General features: G+C 39.1%; 1 protein-coding gene across 1 annotated transcript in view; it reads left to right on the forward strand.

Moving 5' to 3' along the window:
• The window catches only part of LOC137503446 (zinc finger protein OZF-like), a gene marked incomplete at its 3' end in the record, with an annotated part of 113,055 nt that overhangs the window by 19,795 nt on the left and 69,940 nt on the right, over positions 1 to 23,320 (forward strand). Inside the window, exon 4 of the mRNA XM_068231032.1 lies at positions 17,899 to 17,981. Within this exon, the coding sequence (XP_068087133.1) occupies positions 17,899 to 17,981 (83 nt within the window). The remainder of the gene's footprint in view (positions 1 to 17,898; positions 17,982 to 23,320) is intronic.

Raw genomic sequence — 23,320 nt, forward strand, 5'->3', positions numbered from 1 at the left:
CGAATGATCATCAGCTTCCTCTTCATATTCACTCTCACTAATTTCATACATAATTTCTCACATATCCGCTGCTGACCTGCCATATTTGAACACTGAAACAATGAACAGATTATTACTTTCCTTACTGAAGTACTCCATAGTCATGGAGGTAGTTTCTATGGTGACCAGCATGCAGGGAAGTATTGAAATGAATGGATGGGTCCATCAACCCATTCATCATATATTTAATTTATTGAACAAGTAGAGAAGTCATCAACTGAAAAATATTTTAAAGTCATGTCATAACTACTAACGAGATGAATAAATACACAAGGCTTTTTGCATATAGTGTCCACATTTTATCAGCTACACGCAATTGAATATTAAATCTTGTTCGATTCGATCCACTCAGAGTAGAAGGGTTAAACAGCGTAAAGACGAGCCTTACTGAACATGCCCAGATGATGATAATATTATCTAAGCACAGCTTATTCGTGGATTCAAGAATGTGCTTCACATACTCCGATGCAATCAGCTTAAGTTGTACAGTATGGTGACCTTGGATTCGATCATGGCAATATGTTTTTATGGTTTTCTTTGTCTAAACTTTCAGGGATGAGGTGATATATTGAATTTTTTTGTATTCGAATGAGGCTTTAATTTATGGTGGTCTTATTTTCGAAAATGCCCTCGAAATATAGTCTCGTCGAAACTTGGTAATTTTGTTTTTGGAAGCCAGACCTTTGCCATATTTACCAATTCTCTTGATTTGAACACAGTGAAACCTCGTTAAGACGTTTCTGCAGGGGACAAGGAAAATTAATGTGGTAAGCGAGAAAACGTACTACTGAATAAATGTATAAAAATTATCCAACAGGGATATCGAAACAGTACATACGATTTTCCGACATATTCGGATTTCTCGTCGTATATCCACGGATACAGCGAAACTCTGTAAGGAGAGACTATTGTGATGTGAAAAAACGCGAGAGAACACATATGAGACCTTTTCTGCTGTGGCTTATAACATTAAAATTGTACACCGGAAAGTGTTAAGAACAACAAATATGAAAATATTTGAATTTGGCCCATAAAAACATCGAAGTATTATTGCATATCTCACTCTTTCTAAAACAAATGCTAGAGAAAGCATTTTTTTTCGGACCAGTGGGTGGTCAACTTCACACGATTATGTTGCGGATGTAGGCTACCGCGCGACAAATATTTGCTACCCGTCATTGTGCAACTAAACAGGAAATACATTTCTAACTTTTGAATCGAATCTGAAATACAAGCACAAACAGGCTGATAGTGTTATTCAGCAGTTTCATTGCCGACCGGCAAGCAAAACTGAGCGTTTCTGAGGCTCCTTGAAGGTGAAATTTATTCTGTGAACTTAAAGAATTCAAGACCTTGTCGAATTATCACGCAACTGCGGGCAGGGCTCTTACCGGAGTTCGAAATCACGTTCCTTCCACAGGGGATGACAAATAACATTTTCAGGGCTAGGAAAATGTGATCGTACTAAGCAGTAATAGCAAAAATTAGTGACGTGCTAAGTGACGTATTTTATATGGATTTAATACGATGAGCATTGGGACTTCGAATTTACGTCGTGTTAAGTGAGAAAAGGTGTAAATGAGGAACGCTCTAACGAGGTTTCACTGTAATGCTTTGCTTCAGTTCCATTATTATGTGGTACTGGATTTATGGAGCTTATCATTTTTGCCTCCAGTAAGTCTTAAAGATCTTAGAAGCCTTTTCTATATGTCACGTCCATGTACGTGAGACAGCCACTCTTTGAGATGATGGTTGTGTAGTTGTACTAACTCGTAAAAAATCATTCATCACTACTACCACATTCCTTATTTTAAACCATTAATTCTGAAGTTCCTTAGATATGTTGTAGTTTTTATATGAATATTCTCATTTTCTTCAAGTAGTTCCTCTGTCTTCCACATAGTACTGTAATGCACTGCTAGGTATTGTGTGACATCTGGCTTTGTTCCAAGGCCACGCAACAGCTGATAGTGTTCCAAGATTCTTTGCCATATACATAATGTGTGGACGTTGGTATCATTGCTACTTGCGGTATATTGCAGGAATTGTCCATTTCAAACCGTGGCATGTTAGCTGCTTGTTAGGACAGTAGGGTGAATTTTGTGCAAGTTCTTTCAGGCTTTGCTGTTACGAATTGAGGGAGTTATCTTTACTATATGAAATTCCTGTACTAATGGGTAATACAAGGACATCCTCATCCATGTTGTCATCTGACAAGGAACAGCTTTGGTGGGACTAGACCGAATGCGATGGGAACTGTTAGGATTATGACTGAAGAGAGTAATCCTGCAAGTACTTGAAAGTAATGTAACCTAGAGTATCAAAGATATCGATTGTATTGAATCTACTGGTCGAGTTGGCCGTCCAATTAGAGGTGCGCAGCTGTGAGCTTGCATCCGGGAGATAGTGGGTTGGAGCCCCAATGCCGGCAGCCCTGAAGATGGTTTTTCATGGTTTCCGAATTTAACGCCAGGAAAATGCTGGTTCTCTACCTTATTTAAGGCCACAGCCGCTTCTTTCCCACCCCTAGTCCTTTCCTAACCCATCGTCGCCATAAGATCTGTCTGTGTCGGTGCGATGTAAAACAAATCGTAAAGAAATATATTAAAACTCAGTAAGGTGCTCGGTGGAGACATCTAGACATCACCTAACTCCTGTAATTGTTACACATTAGTCCACAGCGTGACAAAATGAAAGATTTTGAACACTCTTTGTGTTGTTTGTACTAATAAAATGTTATCTTAATAGCTTGCATGTTTATATATTGCCCCCAAACTACTCTGCACCTAATTAGTGAAGACAAGGAATCCAGAGGTGGACTGTTTGTGTTGGCAACACTTAAATGTTTGTGGCATATTTAGATGTGACGGGACTTGGAACACGTCTGGCAAATGACACAAAGTATAACAGGAGACTACATCACTGCTCAAAAATCACAAGAATTACAATAATTAGGTCTCTTGATGTTCAATAATAAAGTCTTTTTTGAATTTTAAATCAACACTCACAAATTTCTACTGTGTAAGTATATAATACTTTTGAGATATTATTCACTGTCCTTGGAATGTATGGAACGTGGTTTATGTAACACTGAAAGAACAAGATATTAGTAGATACTATTCACAGGTTCGCCAGCCACCGCCACCACATGCTCCTCTGCCTCACGGAATATGCTCAGTAAGAGTGTATGCTTAACCTCACATGACCTTACTTGGCGGGGGATTTTAAAAATAGTTCTTGGCTAAGAGTGCAAGCTTAACCTAACAAACACAGATTCGACTCGACGCCTAACCTCACTGGTCGTGGATTCAACCCTAGGCTTAACCTTGCAATGGCGTTAGCTTTACAGGCTCAAGTTTGACGCCCAGGAGTGCTAGCTAAACCCAACTGCCAATGTGATTAGGGACAAGCATGCATTTGATGCCCACCGTAACTTACAAAGGCACTACCAACGACTGTTTGAGATTCGATCCCAGGCTTAACCTAACTAGACAATTGAGACGTGGTCCAGGGGCTTTTGGATCTGATCTTGGAACAAGATAATGGCTATTCAAATTGTTTTAATATTACTGGGGAAATAGTGTAAGGCTAAATACATATGCTTTATTCATTTTGGTCAAAATGTTCGAAGGCGACGTTAGTTCATGGAGCTGAGAGACTGCGAAAGGGTCGAAGGACTAAAGAGAAAATGTGTTAAATTACTAAAGGAATAATTGCCTGCTGTGAAGTTTACATCACTTGGCACCTAACAATAGAGCTATAAAATCCACAGGCCGTATGGGAATCAAACTCGGCACACTTTCCCTTGAACAAATATAATAACTAAAGGAATGTGCGTTAAATTCAAAACATACAACATTCGAGCTAAAATAAATTAAAAATCACCGATGAGACAAGGTATCGAAACGGTGGCTCCTTTACTTGGGCAAGAAACAAGCATGCTAACTAAATGGGTTTACGTTAAAAGCTTGTGTGTTTAACTGAAACACTTCAAGTTCGACTATCGTTTGAGTGGGAAAATTACAATAATCGCTTTACGTCTTACTAACTACACTCCAGTTTGCAAAAAATAATAAATACAATTTTTGAAGGTCCAAGCTGCTTTCATGCCGCACAATCAACATACATGCACACTGTAGCCGTCAGCCATGTTGATTGGAATTCTACAGTCCAATTACATCCGTCATCGGCAACTATTCGTTGAGAACTGTTAATTAAACTGCAGTCATTTGTAAAGTAAAATTATATTGGAATCACATTAGTTATATTAGAACATCATTTATTATTTTAGTTATCTGGATAGGAATGTATTATGTGTTGTTGCTATTTGCTTTACGTCGCACCGACACAGATATGTCTTATCATTACGATGGGATAGGAAATGCCTAGTAATGGGAAGAAATCGGCCTTGGCCTTAATTAAGGTACAGTCCCAGCATTTGCCTGGTGTGAAAATTGGAAACCACGGAAACCCATCTTCAGGGCTGCCGATAGTGGGGTTCGAACCCACTATCTCCCGATTACTGGATACTGGCCGCACTTAGGCGACTGCAGCTATCGAGCTCGATATATTATGTATTGTAATGTGGTCAATATGTTGAGACATGTGTTATTTCATGTCATGTTTGTGTAAACGGAAAAGTTATTCTTGAAGCTGGGAATTTGCGATGAGTCACTGGGTTTAACTCAGGAGTACTTGATTATACAGCGACCCGCGCAAGGCTAGAGCTGCGTGCCTACATCGTTGACACGCCAACTGGTTACCCGTGAAGAAGCAAGAAAGGGAAAGATCTGATATGAGTTCAAGGAATCCGGTGCTTCGATGGAAAAGAGAGCAGTTACCAACGGTGGGGATGTCTCGTGTATATTATTGTGAACGGAGCATTCCTGACACACACAGTACAGTGAGTTACCATCGATATACACGTAAGTGCCGTGATGGAGTTGTACCCTGCGTGCGATTTATTTATTTATTTAATGACTTTAGCAGTGGCGAAGTTAGGGCTCGTGGCCCTCTCTTACACTTAACCACATAATCAATTTACAGATAATACATATATATAGGAAATGTACTAATCTAGTATAAAATCAAAGATAAGCTAAAAATTACAGATATAATGAAGAAAGAAAGCAAAGTTCAACAAATAAAATAGAAAAAAATTCGGAGCGTAAAGACAATAAGAAAGAGACAATGTCTTAATGAAAAAGTAAGATACAAACTCAAAGAATAAGCATTGCATAAAGAGAACACAATAAGTAATAAAGTAAATGGAAATATAAGTATGGCCATAAAAGTGATCTATGTACATGAGTTAGAAGCTAAATATTATGTATATTATACTATAATAATAAGTATTTTTACACTATAATAATAATAATGGTCATAATAATAACCACAATCACACAACTTCGTCATACACATGAAATAATCAGCGGTATTCAACAGGTAATCTCTACATGCAGTCCTAACTTTTGATATTGAGTTTGAGTACCTGACAGCAGCTGGGAGTGAATTCCAAAGTCGTGACCCAGCCACAACGAATGCTCTGTTATATATTGGAGAGTGGTTGACGGAAATAGCGAGGGAAGTGCCAGATCTTGTGTTACAGTTATGGAATGAGGATATTAAATGGAATTTAAAAGAGATGTATTTGGGTAGATTTTCCTTCTGAGTTCGATATATCAACGTGAGTACGTGGATTTTCCGTCGCCTCTCGAGTTTCAGCCAGAAAATAAATGTGTAACTATGGGTTATGTGAGCATCGTAACTCATGTTAAAAACAAATCGAAGACCAGAGTTCAATTCTCGTAATGTTTCATAGTTTGTTCACGGGTCGCATCAACGAGGACAATGTCACAGTAGTCAAGTATTGGTAGTATCAAAGTATGGAGTAGTTTTATCTTAACGTCTTGTGACAAAATGTCCTTATGTCGTTTCATAGGGTGTAACGTCGCGTGCATCTTTCTACACGTGTTTCTTATGCGTGCAGGCAAATCAAGAGTTTCAGTCAGGGTCATACCTAGGTTCTTCACTTCCTTACTGAACGGGATTACGGTGGCATTTAATGTCACCGGAGGAAAAGCATAATTTTTATACATGATGTTTAATAATTTCTGAGAACAGATTATGATTGAGTTTTTTGGGGGGGTTGAGGAGGAGAGAGTTTTCACTGGCGTACACACTGAGTTGTTGAAGGTCGGAGTTAATATCACTTATTGCATTCGATATATCATTTATATTAACGTGGCTGTAAATATGGAGGTCGTCGGCGGAGAGGTAATATCTATTATACTTAATTTTGGAGGAGATGTCATTAATATAGAGGACAAACAAAACGGGACCAAGAACAGAACCTCGGGGGTTCCTGCCTTCCAGAGTCGCCACTGAGCAGCGGTATCTTGTACTATAACACGTTGCATACGGTCTGTAAGATATGGGGCGAAAATTTTTAAAGCAACATTACCGAAAAACGATTTGAGCTTCATCAGCAATGTCTGGATGTTTATCGTGTCAAAAGCACTGCTGAAGTCAAGGAGTGTGAGTGTTGTCACTTGTCTTTCGTCCATCGCTTGTCTGGTGTCCTCAGTCACTTTGAGTAAGGCAGTTGCTGTGCTATGACCCTTCTTGAAGCCAGATTGAAGCGGGCCAAGAAGAGTTTGAGCCTGAAGGTATTCCAGTATTTGCGCATGTGCCAACCGTTCTAAAGCTTTGGAGAGAGCAGAAAGAATCGAAATGGGGCGGTAATCGGATGGGAGTTTCGAATCTGGGTTTCTAGGAAGTGGAATTACATTGGCGTACTTCCAAATTTTCGGTAATGTGCCGTTCTTGAGCCAGTAATTAAAATATGGGTGAGAATGGGTAGAATAGCGCCAATAATGTTATGTATGAGAGTAATAGGAGTTTCATCGACACCACTTGCTTTGGATATAATAGAATACAAGACTTTCTTAACTTCATTAGTGCTGACGGTACGAAAGGCGAAGCAGGGGCGATTTTGTGGGACACGTGCTGAGACGTTATTTACGTGTGGTCTGTTAAGTGGATTAGACTGAGCTCTCTCTTCCGTGAAATACTCATTTAAATCTTCGAGAGGAATGTCAGTTACCTGAAGCTGTTCATGTGTTTTTCCTATGCCCATGGCTTAGAGATGCCTCCAGACACTAGCCGTATTTAGGCTTTTTATTTACTGATTCGCGAATATATTTAAAATTGAGTTTACGGATGATTTATTTAGTTTTATTCCTAATTATTCTATAGTTTTCATAGTCATTTGGGTCCGGAGTACCCTTGTAATGTCGGTAAAGAGCATCACGTTGAGACATCATATTTTTAAATGCATAGGTTAGCCATGGATTAGGTTTGCGGGATATTCTGATCTGTTTTTCGGTGCATGCTTGTTGTATATATTGTGTATTAACGAATTATATGTATTTATTTTTGCATCAATGTGTCAATATTTTTCATATTCCTGCACGTCATATACCTAGGTTTGTATTTTGGTACGCGAAGTGAGTAGGCAAGAAATATAAGATCGTGGGTGGACACGGCCGGTACTGAAATTTGTCTGTGGGTTACCACTTTGTGAGGGTTGTTAGTCACTTTGAGGTCTATTAAGGTGCGGAAAATGTTGCTGGCAGTATGTACATGTTTTTTAGGGTCAGAGGGAAGGATAGTCAATTCACACGAGGAAAACAAGTCTTCCAATTTCTTAGTATCGTATTTCTTCGTAAATAGATTAGTACTGAAGTCCCCTGATATAATGATATGTTGCTACGCTGGTAGCAAGTTAAGTAGGTGCGTTTCAAACTCGGTCAAATGAGATACTTTAGGTGGTCGGTAAACCACTCCAGTAAGTATTTTCTGTCCACTAGCAACTACTTCGACGAACATAAACTCCGTCCTCGGCAGTTCACCGGTCGATGAGGTACAAATGATACGGCTCTTCACGTCATCTCTACAGCAGAGAACATGTACGATCATGGCGGTAGAAGTTATATCCGTCAAGGCGAACCATATTGTTCGGAATGGATGGCGATAACCACCTTTCACTAATAGCTATCAAATGGACGCTATTTTCGTTAAATATAGCTGAATTTCGTCAATGTATGCTGGCAAACTTAGGCTGTTCAAGTGACAACACTGGAGAGTATGAGGATATAGTGAAAGCTCTTGTTTCAAAAGGTTGCCGGCATCTATGTTCTGGGAAGGAGTGAGGGGTGTGCTATTCTTAGAGTGGTCAATATCCTGAGGAAATGTCGTAGCTACCTGAATAAAGGGCATACTTTAACTGAGGCCTAAAATTTCTTACCTGTATTTCCTGAAGAAATGGACTGCTGATTGCTTAAGGCACCACACACACACACACACACAGACACACACACACACACACACATACGCGCGCGTAAACCTATTGATGATAATAATATTTTGTATGCACATCACAATGGTCATATCACACTGATGATCTACCTAACCGCCTCATATGTAAGTTCATGAGGTGAGTTAATGTAGAGCTTTATTCCGTCTTCTAAATGAACGATAATTCGGCCGTCCTGCGTCGAAACCCGCCGCAAATCCCAGAAGTCCCGAGCCTTACGCAATACTTCTTTCCTTGTGGAAGTCAGAGATTCGGTGATTAATAATTTAGTACCTTTAAGAGCTTGCTTGCCGCGCCAGATGCGGTCTCTTTCATTCTGCCTGAGGAATTTAATGCTGATCGGCCTATTATCTGCGGACACCACCTCAGCTGCTGTCCTCTTCACACGGCCCAGTCTATGACATAGATCTATACTGTCTGTAGAAAATTCGACGTTCCGTCTGTTTTTTAATTTACCCAGCGCCACAGCGTACGTGTCGTCGTCGGCGGTCTCACCGACACCATGAAGGAGCAGGCAGTTCCTTCGGCTCTGCCTCGTCAATCAGGACGTCCTGCTTGTCGAGACGTTCCTGTAGATGACTTACCTCCTTCTTCATTTCACTTAATTCCTCTGAAATTATTTCCCGAAACTCCTGCAACTCTGAAGCGAGGCCGCTTAGTGTTTCGCCTGGGTTGGCAGCACTGGTCGCACCAGCAGCCATGGCTTCCTCCAAGCGTGCTTGGAATTCTGTCATTCGCTTCTCGAACTTCGAAAGACTTTAAGATGCTATACATGGACAACAGAGATTGTGTACGTTGCGCTCTCAGCTTCTCAGTGCAGCTTGGTGTACAGCAAGGTTCCGCTCTGTCCTCAGCATGAACACACTCACATGGGACCTGCAAAGGAGTGTTCCTACGACTCTCTTATATCCACGTGATGTTGCACTTGCTGATAGACCCACAACGGGACTGCGGCTTCAAGGTGAAGTTTGGAATATCTATTTATAAAAATATGACCTTAGAATGAACTTATTGACTGGTAGATACTTCTGGAATGCCTACGTTCAGTTCAGTACTGGAGTTTTAATCCAGGTACCTATGCAGGGGCACCACAGGCAGGAACATCTGTAAGTAAAGTTGATACTTCTGACACGAATAAAGAAAAAAGGATGAGCATAAACAAGAGTGAATACCTGGACTCTTGGCTCCATCCAAGTTGATTCAGGTATCTAGGATCTCGCCTACAGTCTGATAGTAGGATAGTTGTTGAAGTGCGAATTATGATAAAGTCGCCATGGATCACATGAAGAAGTCACAGGCATACTGTGTGACTGGAGGATTCCACTAATCTGAAGTCCACAATATGTCCTGTTGCTGTGTGTACAGTGCTGAATGTCGACGAACTGAGAAAGGTATGGAGTACCAATTTTGCAACATGGGAATGTGTATACTCCATTAGTCGATGGGTATCGCAGTCCTGCATCACGTAAAAAAGACACCATTCGCCAGGAAATGGGCATCGTACCCATCACTCGCGAGGCATAGGACATGTCACCAATGTATGGTCATGTCCTTTTGCTGCACCTGACGCAGTTGAGAATTTCACTTAATCCTTTGAAATTAATTTGCAATGTCCACATGGATCTACAATGTTTTTAAAAGATTGAAAATGATCTACAAAAATTTAACACTAGAAATGCTGCTGGGATTGGTAAACTTTCTGGGGATATACTAAAGTCAGTTGGTTCAGATATAGAACCGTATCTGTAGTGTTTATTTGATAAGTGTATGTATGAAGCAGCTATACCAAATGAATGAAGAATTGCAGTAGTAGCATCCTGTGTATAAAGAAATGTGATAAACATAAAGCCAATAATCACACACTAGTCATCTTGGCTGGTGTTGCATGCAAGCTCCTGGAATGCATTCTTTCTGATTATATTATACACATTTACAAAATTAATAACTGGTTCGATAGATGGTAGTTCAGGATTAGGAAACATTATTCCACTGAAGCTCATCTTGTAGATTCCAGCAAGATATAGCAGATATTTTAGATTCAAGAGGTCAAATGTTTCATGATGTACATACCTAAGGCTTTTGATAGGATAGATATTTGGAGACTACTGAAAAAATTAAGTGCAGTTGGGCTAGGTAAAATTGTGACTAACTAGGTGGCTATATTTCTAGAAAATAGGACTGGGAAAAAGGTCAAAAGTCTGTCCCAGTCGATAAAGCACATGTATTAAGCCTTACACCACTCTTCCTAAGCTATTAGTAAAATGTGTAGCCGCTATGTCCCTATGGATAAAGCATAAGTATTAAATCTTCCACCATATTCTTCCTAGTCCCGCTCCGAGTTCAATTTCTAAACCCTTTTGCCATTCAGATGAGGAAGAGGAGCCCTTTTGCCAGCCAAATGAGGCGGAGCCCTTTTGCCTTAAGGGTGAGTAGGGGTCCATTTTCCAGGCAAATAAGGAGGAGCCCTTTTGCCATTGGGATTAGGAGGACGAGCCCTTTTGCCAGGCAGTGGGGAGGAGCCGTTTGCCCTTTTGCCATACGGATAAGGAAGAGAAGCCCTTTTGCCAGGAAAATGAGGAGGAGCCCTTATGTTTAAAAGTGAGCCCTGGGTTCCATTCACTATCATGTGTGTAGCACGAAATGTTCTGGTTCTTAACACAAAGTTTTAACTCATGACCATTAGGACGGTGAACTTTTCGTTTTTAGGACAAAACAGTTTCCCGTGCACTTGTAGTAGGAATTATACAAATGTTAAGCAGCTTAGGTTGTAACTGTTCATAGTAGAAGGGCTATAACAAAACTGTAAGTCTGGTAGACCATTCAATGCAGTTTTTCGTTGAATAAAAACACATTTATATACAACTATACAGTACTGTTGGACCTTTACGTTTTCTTATATATATAAATGATATGATTAAAGGAGTGGAATTAGAGGTAAGGTTTTTGCGGATGATGTTATTCTGTATAGAGTAATAAATAAGTTACAAGATTGTGAGCAACTGCAACGTGACCTCGATAATGTTGTGAGATGGACAGCAGGCAATGGTATGATGATAAACGGGGTTAAAAGTTAGGTTGTGAGTTTCACAAATAGGAAAAGTCCTCTCAGTTTTAATTACTGCGTTGATGGGGTGAAAGTTCCATTTGGGGTTCATTAGTGTTAATATAAGGATAGATATTCATTGGGGTAATCACATAAATGGGATTGTAAATAAAGGGTACAGATCTCTGCACATGGTTATGAGGGTTTGTAGGAGTTGTCGTAAGGATGTAAAGAAGAGGGCAATATAAGTCTCTGGTAAGACCCCAACTAGAGTATGGTTCCACTGTATGGGACCCTCACCAGGATTACCTCATTCAAGAATTGGAAAGAATCCAAAGAAAAGCAGCCCGATTTGTTCTGCGTGATATCCGACAAAAGAGTAGCGTTACAAAAATATTGCAAAGTTTGGGCTGGGGAGAATTGAGAGAAATAAGAAGAGCTGCTCGACTAAGTGGTATGTTCCGAGCTGTCAGCGGAGAGATGGCGTGGAATGATATTAGTAGATGAATAAGTTCGAGTGGCGTTTATAAAAGTAGGAAAGATCAAAATATGAAGATAAAGTTGGAATTCAAGAGGACAAACTGGGGCAAATATTCATTTATAGGAAGGGGAGTTACGGATTGGAATAACTTACCAAGGGAGATGTTCAATAAATTTCAAATTTCTTAGAAATCATTTAGGGAAAGGCTAGGAAAACAACTGATAGGGAATCTGCCACCTGAGATATAGTACAAATCCTGGGCTCTCGGAAGTAATTTTAAGGCATTCCCTAATCTAATAGGGGCTGAGCTTCTGGAAGGAGAATTTTGTGACTCAGCCCGTGACACTAGTCACTTCCTATCACATGGAGTCGTAGAGGCAGCACTAGAATTTGAAAAGATGGTGTGCTGTTACTTAAGGTGCAATTCTTAGCAAGATGGGAAAATGACCCGCACTTGAAGCAACCTTGAGACGGACCAGCTCCGTTCCTGGTTCAACTAGATTTTATCAAGGGACATTTGTTTCTAAGATGTTCCCTTGATACACATGCGCAACACTTGCGTGTAGGAAATGTTCGGTGAGGTGGTGGCCGAGAAGAGTTAGATGGCGAATGGGGCTCCTTGGCGACTCGTAAGGTGTCAGCGTACCTTACTCCTTCGGCTGACACTGCCATTGCTTCTAATTCCGAGAAGGTTTGGGGCCGAAATGCGAAACATATGTACGTGTTATAGGGCGGAGAGATTCCTTCTACTGTAGTTTGGACAATTTGATCTTCTGGGAAATGAAGAGCGAATACCCTCGTATGAAACTTTATATCTTAGATAAAGTCAACAAGGTTCTCGTCCAACCTCTCTACTCTGAAATAGTACTTCTGGATTAAAGATGACATAGCTCTAGCATGAATGAAGTTAGCCAAAAGATGGACATGGAAATCTTCTACTGAAGATCTATCAGCTATTGCTCTTACAGTTTTGTCCGAGAAGACACCTGCAGAAGAGGGGTAAATTATTTGAAGTATTTGGGAGTGAGAGATGGCAAACAATAAAGCATGGTCTTGAAATTCGACTAAAAATCTTAAAGACGCAATGACTTCAATAGTTGAGTTAATGGATAACTTGGATATTCCTTTAAGCAACATGGCTAAGTGGTGGGGCAAGCTGCTGAAGCCGTGCGACATAACAGGTGACGGCATTGGAGGTTGGTAGGTTCAAACACTGCGTTTCTCAGAAAGAAGGGTGGAAGTTGTCTTAGATGGTCCGACACTTGTTCCGATGGGGTAGATGGTTGTTGAGCATCAACAGATTTCCTACTCTCAATCGCTCTACTAGATTCTTCCTCCGTCGACAAATTTACCATAGGAACCTTGTCGCTTTTAGGAGTAGCTTCCCCGGACAACAATTGACTAACTCTATTCGACATTTCAAACAAGTGTTCCACTAGATTACTCGCCTCCTTAGCATGATCATCCTTCAATTTCAGAGAAAATAGATCTCTAACCCTATTATAGAAGTGAAACAGTCTAGCCTGAACTCCTTTAAGTTGATGACCAGAAGTACCGCTTACTTCAAAAACACTAAATACAGAAACTAGCTCGGTGGTATTATCCGTGATAGTGGATAGAGCCTCATCAATCTCTTTTTTCCCCCCAAATACCGGGAAACAAATAGGAAGTACTAAGGATTCCTTAAGTTTGGCAATATCTACCTCAACCGTGCCTCCAGACTGGACCTTCCCAATTAGAAGTTCATACATCAATACCTCCTTGCGCAAATACCCGCTTGCAAGGACTACTCGAGGACCAGACATGTTGATAGAAAATGATAGGAATTTTGAAAATTTCCAGTAACCAAGAACATTTTTAGAGTTCTATGTACATTTCTATTAGTAGCCGTCAAAATTGGCTTTATCTAGACCCATTCAACCACGCTCTGCTAGCACTTGTTTGCGTGGAACAGAGGGGTGAAAAAGGTGCAGGCATGAATGGGTCTATCTCCGTCAATCATAAGATTAATTAAAAGCTTTAAAATCAAGGTTATATTTCCTTTTGGCTGTTTTCTTATTTTTTCAAATGTCCAATTTTAACAAAAACGTGAATCAGCGACAGAACAAGATTTCAGGTACATAACTAGCACGTTAGCTTAGATACAAGGAGGGGAAGTTAGAAAATCAACAAAATGTGTCAATCATCTGAGCTTTAAGCTCCCAATTTTACAAATGTTTTGGAGCACTGTGGCTCCATCCACTTAACATAAATGGTTGAATTTTACAGGAGTATCGAAAACTCATTCTACCGGGCCTTTGTGTGGGAAAAACCACAGGTTAAAGTTACTGGCCCAAAAATGAAAATGATGCCCAGGCGGACACTTGAACTCCTTGGAACTTACATTTAGAAGCTTAAAACCCTAGTAGGGCTCATTAATCCTATACTACTGAGGTGACTAGAGGGAGAAATTTTTAGTTCCAGATAGAAAACGGTTACAAAATCATAGTCTCCTCGAAGTCAAGTTGATAGAGAACTCGGGAGGGTTTCATACTCTCTCTTCCCGAATTTAAGCTAAGTGATTTTCGGATGGTTTGAAATTCATAGTGGAAATCTACATTTTTGATTATTGGAAATGTATGGTTACATTATTAGAGATGGGAAACCTTCCCCTTGAGCTAGCTTTCAGAGGCTATCACATAGATATTAAATAGCTGCCATTATCTTAATCTGCTGTAAAGTTCGATGAAGGGCGAGACGCCTCCGCCTCCTCAATTAGCACACACTCAGTAAACTTGACGATCAGTAGGACAAGAGAGCTTGAAAAAGTGCCAGCTTTTATACCCAAGGGGATGGTTCTGGTGAACTCTGGGCTAACGCCCGTCACCCCTGCAAATTTTATTTGATAATCAAATGTATACAAGACGGTTCCTGTTGGCTAATTAAATAGGTAGAAGATGATTGTTACTGGTGAAAAAATACATATTCAAAATTTCCTATTGCTCAGTTTTGAGGTTGGTGGGGCGTATTTTAAGTTTTGACAATCTTGACACACAAGAAACAATCAACTCAGTGTAGTAAACTCAAAATAAAGAATGTCTTTAGGAGTTTAATAGTTCGTCTTCACACTAGAGGGCATAATGCAAGTTTTTCTTGGTAGAGACATCTCTAGTTGTTGCAATCACTATATTGAAGATGGCATTCTTCAAGGCGCTTCATTGTGAGTGACTGCAAAAGACCTTGACAATATTGTGAGATGGATATCGGGCAATGGTATGATGGTAAACAGGGCGAAAGGTCAGGTTGTGTGTTTCACAAATGAAAAGAGTCCTCTCTGTTTTAATTATTTTAATTATAATATTTTGTTGAAGGGGTGAATGTTCCTCATGGGGATCTCTGTAAGTCCCTAGGTATTCATAATAAAGATAGAACTCCATTGTGATAATCACATAAACAGAATTCAAAATAAAATTTTCGGATCTCTTAATATGATTATGAGTTCATTTAGGGGTTTTAAAGGATAGGACATATAAATCTCCAGCAATGCCACAATTAGAGTATGAGACCGTCACCAGAATTACTTCATTAGAGAACAGGAAATAATCTACAGAAACAATTCAATTTCTTGTGGGTGATTTCACACAAAATATTTGTGTTACACAGATGTTGCAAAGTTTGGGCTGGGAAGACTTGGGGAAAGGAGACAAGCTGTTCGACTAAGCAGTATATTCTGAGATGTCATTGGAGAGATGCATTGGAATTCAAAAGGACATACATTGGCAAATGTTTGCTTATACAAAGATGATTTAATGATAGAAATAATTTACTAAAGGAGTTGTTTCATGAATTTCAACAACCTTCTTCTACATAAACAACTGAGAATCAATCTTCCACCTGATTGACAGCCCTAAATGCTGATCAATGGTGATTGATCAATTTTATGGTTGATTGATTGATTGATTGATTGATTGATTGATTGATTGATTGATTGATTGATTGATTGATTGATTGATTGATTGATTGATTGATTGATTGATTGATTGATTGATTGATTGATTGATTGATTGATTGATTGATTGATTGATTGATTGATTGATTGATTGATTGATTGATTGATTGATTGATTGATTGATTGATTGATTGATTGATTGATTGATTGATTGATTGATTGATTGATTGATTGATTGATTGATTGATTGATTGATTGATTGATTGATTGATTGATTGATTGATTGATTGATTGATTGATTGATTGATTGATTGATTGATTGATTGATTGATTGATTGATTGATTGATTGATTGATTGATTGATTGATTGATTGATTGATTGATTGATTGATTGATTGATTGATTGATTGATTGATTGATTGATTGATTGATTGATTGATTGATTGATTGATTGATTGATTGATTGATTGATTGATTGATTGATTGATTGATTGATTGATTGATTGATTGATTGATTGATTGATTGATTGATTGATTGATTGATTGATTGTCTTAATGTGATGTACAGAGAAGGATGATCGATATTTCTGTCATTACTTAAGCTATTCGAAGACGGTTATAAACTCAAACGATATTCCGCCAATATCCCGCAGAATTGCCGATTGATGTCTCTCTTGTTTTCTACCAAAGGAACAACCACGAATTTACAGGAATGATGACGAAAATGGCAATACGGCACTTCCCTGCTGGCAAGCAGTCAGAGACGTTGCCATGGTAACCTGTAGAATCGTTGTCGGTCTGTCGGTCACTCATTACAGAGCATGATACCCGCAGAAAATAGTAAATCTTCCCGTCATTTGAAGAGTAAGATAAATTATGAACATAACAAAAGTTGTTTATAATGAAGAGACGTTTCACATACAGTCCACGGAGTTTACAGGAAATCAATAATGTAAGAGAAAATGGAGGAAAACCGTTTTGGTTTTCCTATAAATCCTCCATCTATTCAAAGATTTTAAAATGATATGCATATAAAAAGCTACCCCGGGATGAGTATACACTAAAAATGACGTTTGGTCAAATTCTATAAAGCCGTCTCACCGTTATAGTGGAACAGACAAACGGATAATTATCTGAAAAATCGGCAAAACAAACGAACTTTAATTATATAGATGTAGGAGCATGGAAAGTAACAAAGAGATGACAAGTTAATTCATGTATAGAATGATGGGAACAGGGGAACGTGAATATAAGAGGATAAGGATAATAGGTAGTCAGTTTGGAAATAGGGATCAGCAGAAAGAGAAAGAGCATGGTGTTGGGTAAGGATTTGGAGATTATATTTATCCTTTCATGTTCCTCCCTTCTATCGCTTCCTTGTCTACTGCTATACTATTCTACGTACTTTTCATGTTCTTATCTCTCTTATCACTTATCTGAAAAGCAGTGGCTCTGGTTATGACGTAGCAGGTCGTTATGCTAGTTAGGTTCCAAAAATGGTAATAAATAAATAAATAAATAAATAAATAAATAAATAAATAAATAAATAAATCCATTGTAAATTTTAATCTTGTAGCAGTTGTATAGTATTATTTTAAGTCATTCCACGTACTGTATATGAGTTGATTATATTTGTATGTGCAGAAGATGTTATGAGTAGAATTTTTTAAATGATATAAATTTATGAAATATGAGCTTTGTAATTAATAAAAAAATTGTTAGTGTAAATTGTATAACACTGTATTTTAGGAAAATATCTTCTTTTCTTGTCAATTTAAAATTTAGTGCTTGATAATAATGCAGTTTAGTGTGCCATTTGCCACCGAGGTAGACACCTCTTTTCCAAATAATGTGATTTTAATTTGATTGTTACTTTCCATTCTTAAATGTTTATATTTTAAATTGGGAGATAAATTAATTATACTCTTATTTTGCCAATATGAAATTTATATTCTCACCCGATTCTTGTTTAGGACTATATACTCTTTTTTTATTCCTTTACTTCTTTATTCTACTCTTCTTATTTATAGCAGTCCGAAGATATTAAGAAGGAAATATTCATAGAACAATATACTGATGATCAGCTGCTGGCATACATCAAAGAAGAAACAAGGTACGTACACACAAACCCTATACAATATGGAATATGTTGTACCTATTCCCAGTTGTGTTGAGCAGTGGTTGTTTTATCTTTGAAACTTACCATTTTTATCAGTTTAATCTTGTCTTTACAAAGTTACATTTAAAATACTTATATCTTAAAATTCTATTTGTTAAAATTATCTGACACCGAGCTCGATAGCTGCAGTCGCTTAAGTGCGGCCAGTATCCAGTATTCGGGAGATAGTAGGTTCGAACCCCACTGTCGGCAGCTCTGAAAATGGTTTTCCGTGGTTTCCCATTTTCACACCAGGCAAATGCTGGGGCTGTACCTTAATTAAGGCCACGGCCGCTTCCTTCCCACTCCTAGCCCTTTCCTGTCCCATCGTCGCCATAAGACCTATCTGTGTTGGTGCGACGTAAAGCAACTAGCAAAAAAAAATATCTGAAATATTAAGAAATTTTGAGATCAAATTTTTTGTTCCTTCATGTAGTTTTGTTGAATATATATGTACAAAAAATCTCTAGAACTAGATATTTTTGTGTCAGCATGACGTAAAGCAACTAGCAGAAAAACAATACCTCTAAGCAACTGTGAAAAATGTATTCTTTCTTTCACTGTCACTGCTTCATTTGTTCATCACATGCTTATCATCTGAAATGCCATCTGCCACTATTGCCTCCAGATATTCTCAGTAATTTTTTACGTATGTATCAACAGTGACACACAGAAAAATGCATGTTTGTAGATTATAAACTAAATCCACAAATTGAAATGTTTTTATGTACATTGTAAACAATGTAATAATTTCGGACTAATGTAATTTAGTTTCATTAATCAGTTCAATAGTGTTATAACTCAAATATTGTCAGTTTTCGAATTATTTATTTGGTTAGATTCCTCTTTTATGATCTTTCCGGTTCTATTTTGTGTTAAATAATTTCACCACTTGTTCCAGTGTTGTGGTCACTCTTGCTGATTGCCGCCATTTCCCACTTTTCACTTCAGTACTCATTGTCAGTCATGTGCTTGTACTTTGTTGTTTGCAAACGTATTTACACAGTTATTATAAACTAATAACTAGAAGAGAAGTTTTAAATTTGTGCAGGTTGCCTAAAGAACATTCCAGAATTCTTCAAGTAGGTGAATTTATTATCTGGCAGGAGTAGTTAAATAATGATGTAATCATAGAATATTATTTCCGAATTGTTATTTTTATCAGTGACATAACAGAGTATTGCTAGTGTGTATCCTGTTTTAAAATTTTTAATGCAGTAGTGTTTTTGAACTGTAGTTGTGCCATTGGACTACTTGCTAATTCATTTTTGGCTGTCACACCTTTCTTGGTTACTGTGTAGAATGATCTTTGATAATCCCTGGGGAACCATTGTATAAGGTCGAGTTTGTGCTCTTAGCTTCACTCTTGTATGAGCACGTTCTGGAATGCCTAGTCATAGCCTAATATTTGACTTCAAACCTGATTGATGGAAACTACGAACGGTTTATTTGATTTTGTTAGTGATTAGAGTCCTCTCATGTGTTATGTGATGCTTTGAATTGTTCCTTCTGTACATTCACAACTAGTGGCAAGAAATATTCATTTCAGTCCTCAGAAATGCCCTGTATCAGCTTACACTCTCTCATTAGTCAGAGTAGAACCATGCATACAACTAAAGAACGCAAAATACGTCATCTCTTCTAGGTTGAAATTCTGCTGTTTCTTTGTAATTCTTGTGTTACAGGACACAATGGGTCACGTTAGAGAACAATTTTGTAATATGGCCACCAATAAAAATATTGCTTATGAATACTTTTCACACACAAAATGAATATTACTATTTTTGAATGGAGTTTAATTTAGCTTTGTTCTTAAACGTATCTTGTGCAGGGGCACTCTCGAACCAGCAAAGTGACACGCCTTTTGTGTATTATTTTATATCTCACCTCTGGCGCTGTGTTATCCGGACTGTCATTTCAGCAGTTTACAAATATCATGCAGCAATGATTTCTTTCAAAATGTCTAAGAGGTTTACCATGTCAGTTTGGAACTGAATTACATAAGAACAGGTTTTAAGATTCATGAAATTTCCTAATTGCTGACTTGTGGAAGGACACATATTCCTGAGCTTACCAGTTAGTGATGAGGTTAACTTCCATTTGTGAAGAGACACATCGCCATGAGATAAATAATTAGTGAAGAGGTTAACTTCCGTTTGTGTAGGAGCAAATGGCCTTGAGCTGAACACTTTGTGCCACTCCTCCATCGTTTTCATATTTATAGACTTGATCAGAGTGAAAATAAATTGACTGATCTGATCATCTGCTATCTTTAACGGATGTAAGCAGAAACATGAATTGTGAAATTCCATTCAGACACTCTTGTTGGTACCCATACCATTTCACTGGATATACAAACTGTCACTCCCGATTAATACAGATAATACTGAATTTTTTATTTGGTTGAGTTATATATTTTTGTATAAAATACATTTAGTGCAGTCACTTAAACACGAAATCCAAAAGCGTTCTATCATTCAAACAGTATTTTGTGAAATTAAGTCATTTATAGAGATTGGACATAAGGATTTAGGGGTGAGAATTGGAACTTATTAAGTGGAATGCTACAATGTGTAACATATACATTGTATCCGATTTTTCACAATAGAATATCCATCAATCTGCTTCTTGTTATTCTACTTCTTTAGTGTTAGTCCTGCGTCGTGTTGTGGTACGTTGTCTCCAGTTAGATCGCTCTCGGACCATGTCTGTATGTACTTTCGCAGATTTCGGGTCGCTGTGCACTGTATCTCTCCTTTGCTGTCTAGTTCGTCCCTTGCGCCTCTTTCCGCTTACTTCCTGTGTATATACTGACTCTCACAATATATTACCCTATGCACGCAACAATTGCCCAAATCAGCGCACACGCCTTTCCTCAATTTTCTTCTGGATCTGTGCAATGCCAAGACATTTGCTAATAACATTATTTGAAATGCGATCCACTCTAGTTATTCTAGCCTTCCACTTAAACATCTTCGTATCCATGACGCTTAATTGTCGTTCTACCTCCTTGGTAGCTGGAACACGAGAGGACAGATAACACTTCGGTCGATTTAAGATTGTTCTTCATCCGACTGTCGCAAGGGTGCCCTTTGTCATTCTCCACATCAGCCAGGCTTTGTATATCTTAAGTTGAATTCATCAGAGATTGTGGAGCCAAGATACTTAAATTTCACCACTCGTGCTATATCTTCACCGTGAACATGCATGGTTCCAACTTCTCGACGATGTATTGTCATGCATTCTGCCTTCTTTTTGTTGAGGCGCGGGACATATTGCGCTAGTCGATTGTTCCAACCTTCTGTTTGGCACTGCAGATCAAGCTTATTCTCTGCAGCCAAAATGACATAAGCATAGAGAAGTGTCCGTGGCATTTGCTTGTGCAGGTCTGATATAATGTTTTCCATCACAAGAATGTACAGCAGTGGTAATGCAACACGGCCTTGGTGGACTCCTAGAGTTATGCGAAAGTCATCAGATGCCCCTGCGGCAGCTTGGACATAACTGCTTCATTCTACGTAGAGCAATTGCACCCTCTCTGCAAGGTGCTCTGGAATGCCACGTTCTTGTAGCGCTGACCAGATAAGGTCACGAGGTACCCGATGGAAGGCTCTCTTAAGGTCCAGAATGTCGAGATGAAGCCTCTTATTCTTTTCACAGTGTCTCTCAGCTAACAGCCGTGCGGTGTGATTTGCTCCGATTGGCTCTTTGTAATTTTGGCTAAATCGCTAATCCTATTATTGAGGATTTGTTCGAAAACTGTCATTGCGTAGCTCAGAAGTGTGATATGGCGGTAATTATAAAAATCGACAGGGTTTCCCTTATTTTTGAGCGGATGTGATTGGTACTGGTAGATACGGAAATCCCAAGATTGAAACTTTGTCGAAGTAGTTCCGCCAGCGTTCTCGCGCTTCCCGCCAGTCGAATAGCAAATCGTCTGTTCCCTTATTGATGCTGTAAAAATGTTTGATTTGTTCCGTTTCATGATGCCTCGATTTGACTAGCTGTTAAATATCCCGCTCGTATTCGCGCATGTCTAGTTTCACATGTAGACCTGCATACTACTGGCTGCTTTGTAGGCATTCCAATGAACTAGAAACTTGTCGAACAGCTGTTCCTTCCACGTTAATGCATCCTGAACATTGTAATTCCGAAGCCACGTGTCATTGCCAATCCGTCGTCGTCGCCCTCAGTTAGTTGTTCCAAGAATAGGGCGTGCAGCGTCTTACAGTTTAGCCCGGCCTACTTCAACTGTGGTGATTGGTGGCAGTGTAATTTTTGCAACGTCAGCCTCCTTTAGGTGCCACAATTCGATCCATTTTGGTCCATTTCCTGTGAATTTGTCTGCGACATCTCTGAGATTATACATTGTGAGTCGGATGTTAGCCACTGCAGCAATTGCCTAGATGAGTATCACGCTCTTTAGTTTGTGCATTATCGGGAATTCGTTGGTCGTGGTCATCGCTCTTCTGACCGCAGTGAGCTCTGTGCTCTTGTTTCCTCCGTCTGACGTCCATTCAGATCGCAGGCAACAACGGTATTCTTGTCAAGCACTGCCCAGAAGGCACCTTTGCTTTCCGTGCCCAGGCCAGTTTGTGGAGCGTTGCACTGAAAAATGGGATTTTCCTTCTATCCCGAACGTAGACATGTTACATAAAGCGATTGTCATACATTTGCACCTCAGAGACTAAACAGTCTAAATTTTGCTGATAAAACAATGCCAACAAAATTAGTTGTTCTTCAGTTTCCGTTGTACATCATTTAGTATCTGCACCCCATTTCGCATGACTTTTCTCCACTCCATCTTTTTTCCTGCACCTGCAGATGCCTATATGCATTCTGTCAAGTGCTGTAGCTAATTCGCTACTTCGTCCAGACGTAGTTCAGTGATGCGATACAAATGGGGGTTCTCGCTTGTTTAGCCCTTCCAGGGGACGCCCTAGGCTTGGTTCCGATTCCATGACACGTATTTCCATTATTCCGTTATATGACGGCCGGCTTATTATGAAGAGTTTTAGAGCTCAAGACAGCAGGTAGTTACGCCTCTCCGGACATGAACAGACGCCTTTTGCAGCCCTCCTCTAGAGAAGGAACGCTACGCTCGTTTCTGTATTAACTTCGAAGAAGGAAGAGTACCTCGTCTGCGAACCGCTCCGTACTGAACGTCTCCATCTCCGCCAAAGTTGTCATTAAGAACTTTGTGTGTGTTCGGTCTACGAGAGCAAATACAGTTTATTTCGCTCAAGACTACCGACAGGCCGATTGGGAACCCGTATCCGTTACCTGCGACTAGC

The sequence above is a fragment of the Anabrus simplex genome, unplaced genomic scaffold (assembly GCF_040414725.1).
Source record: "Anabrus simplex isolate iqAnaSimp1 unplaced genomic scaffold, ASM4041472v1 ctg00000125.1, whole genome shotgun sequence".
In the NCBI taxonomy this organism is placed as follows: domain Eukaryota; kingdom Metazoa; phylum Arthropoda; class Insecta; order Orthoptera; family Tettigoniidae; genus Anabrus; species Anabrus simplex.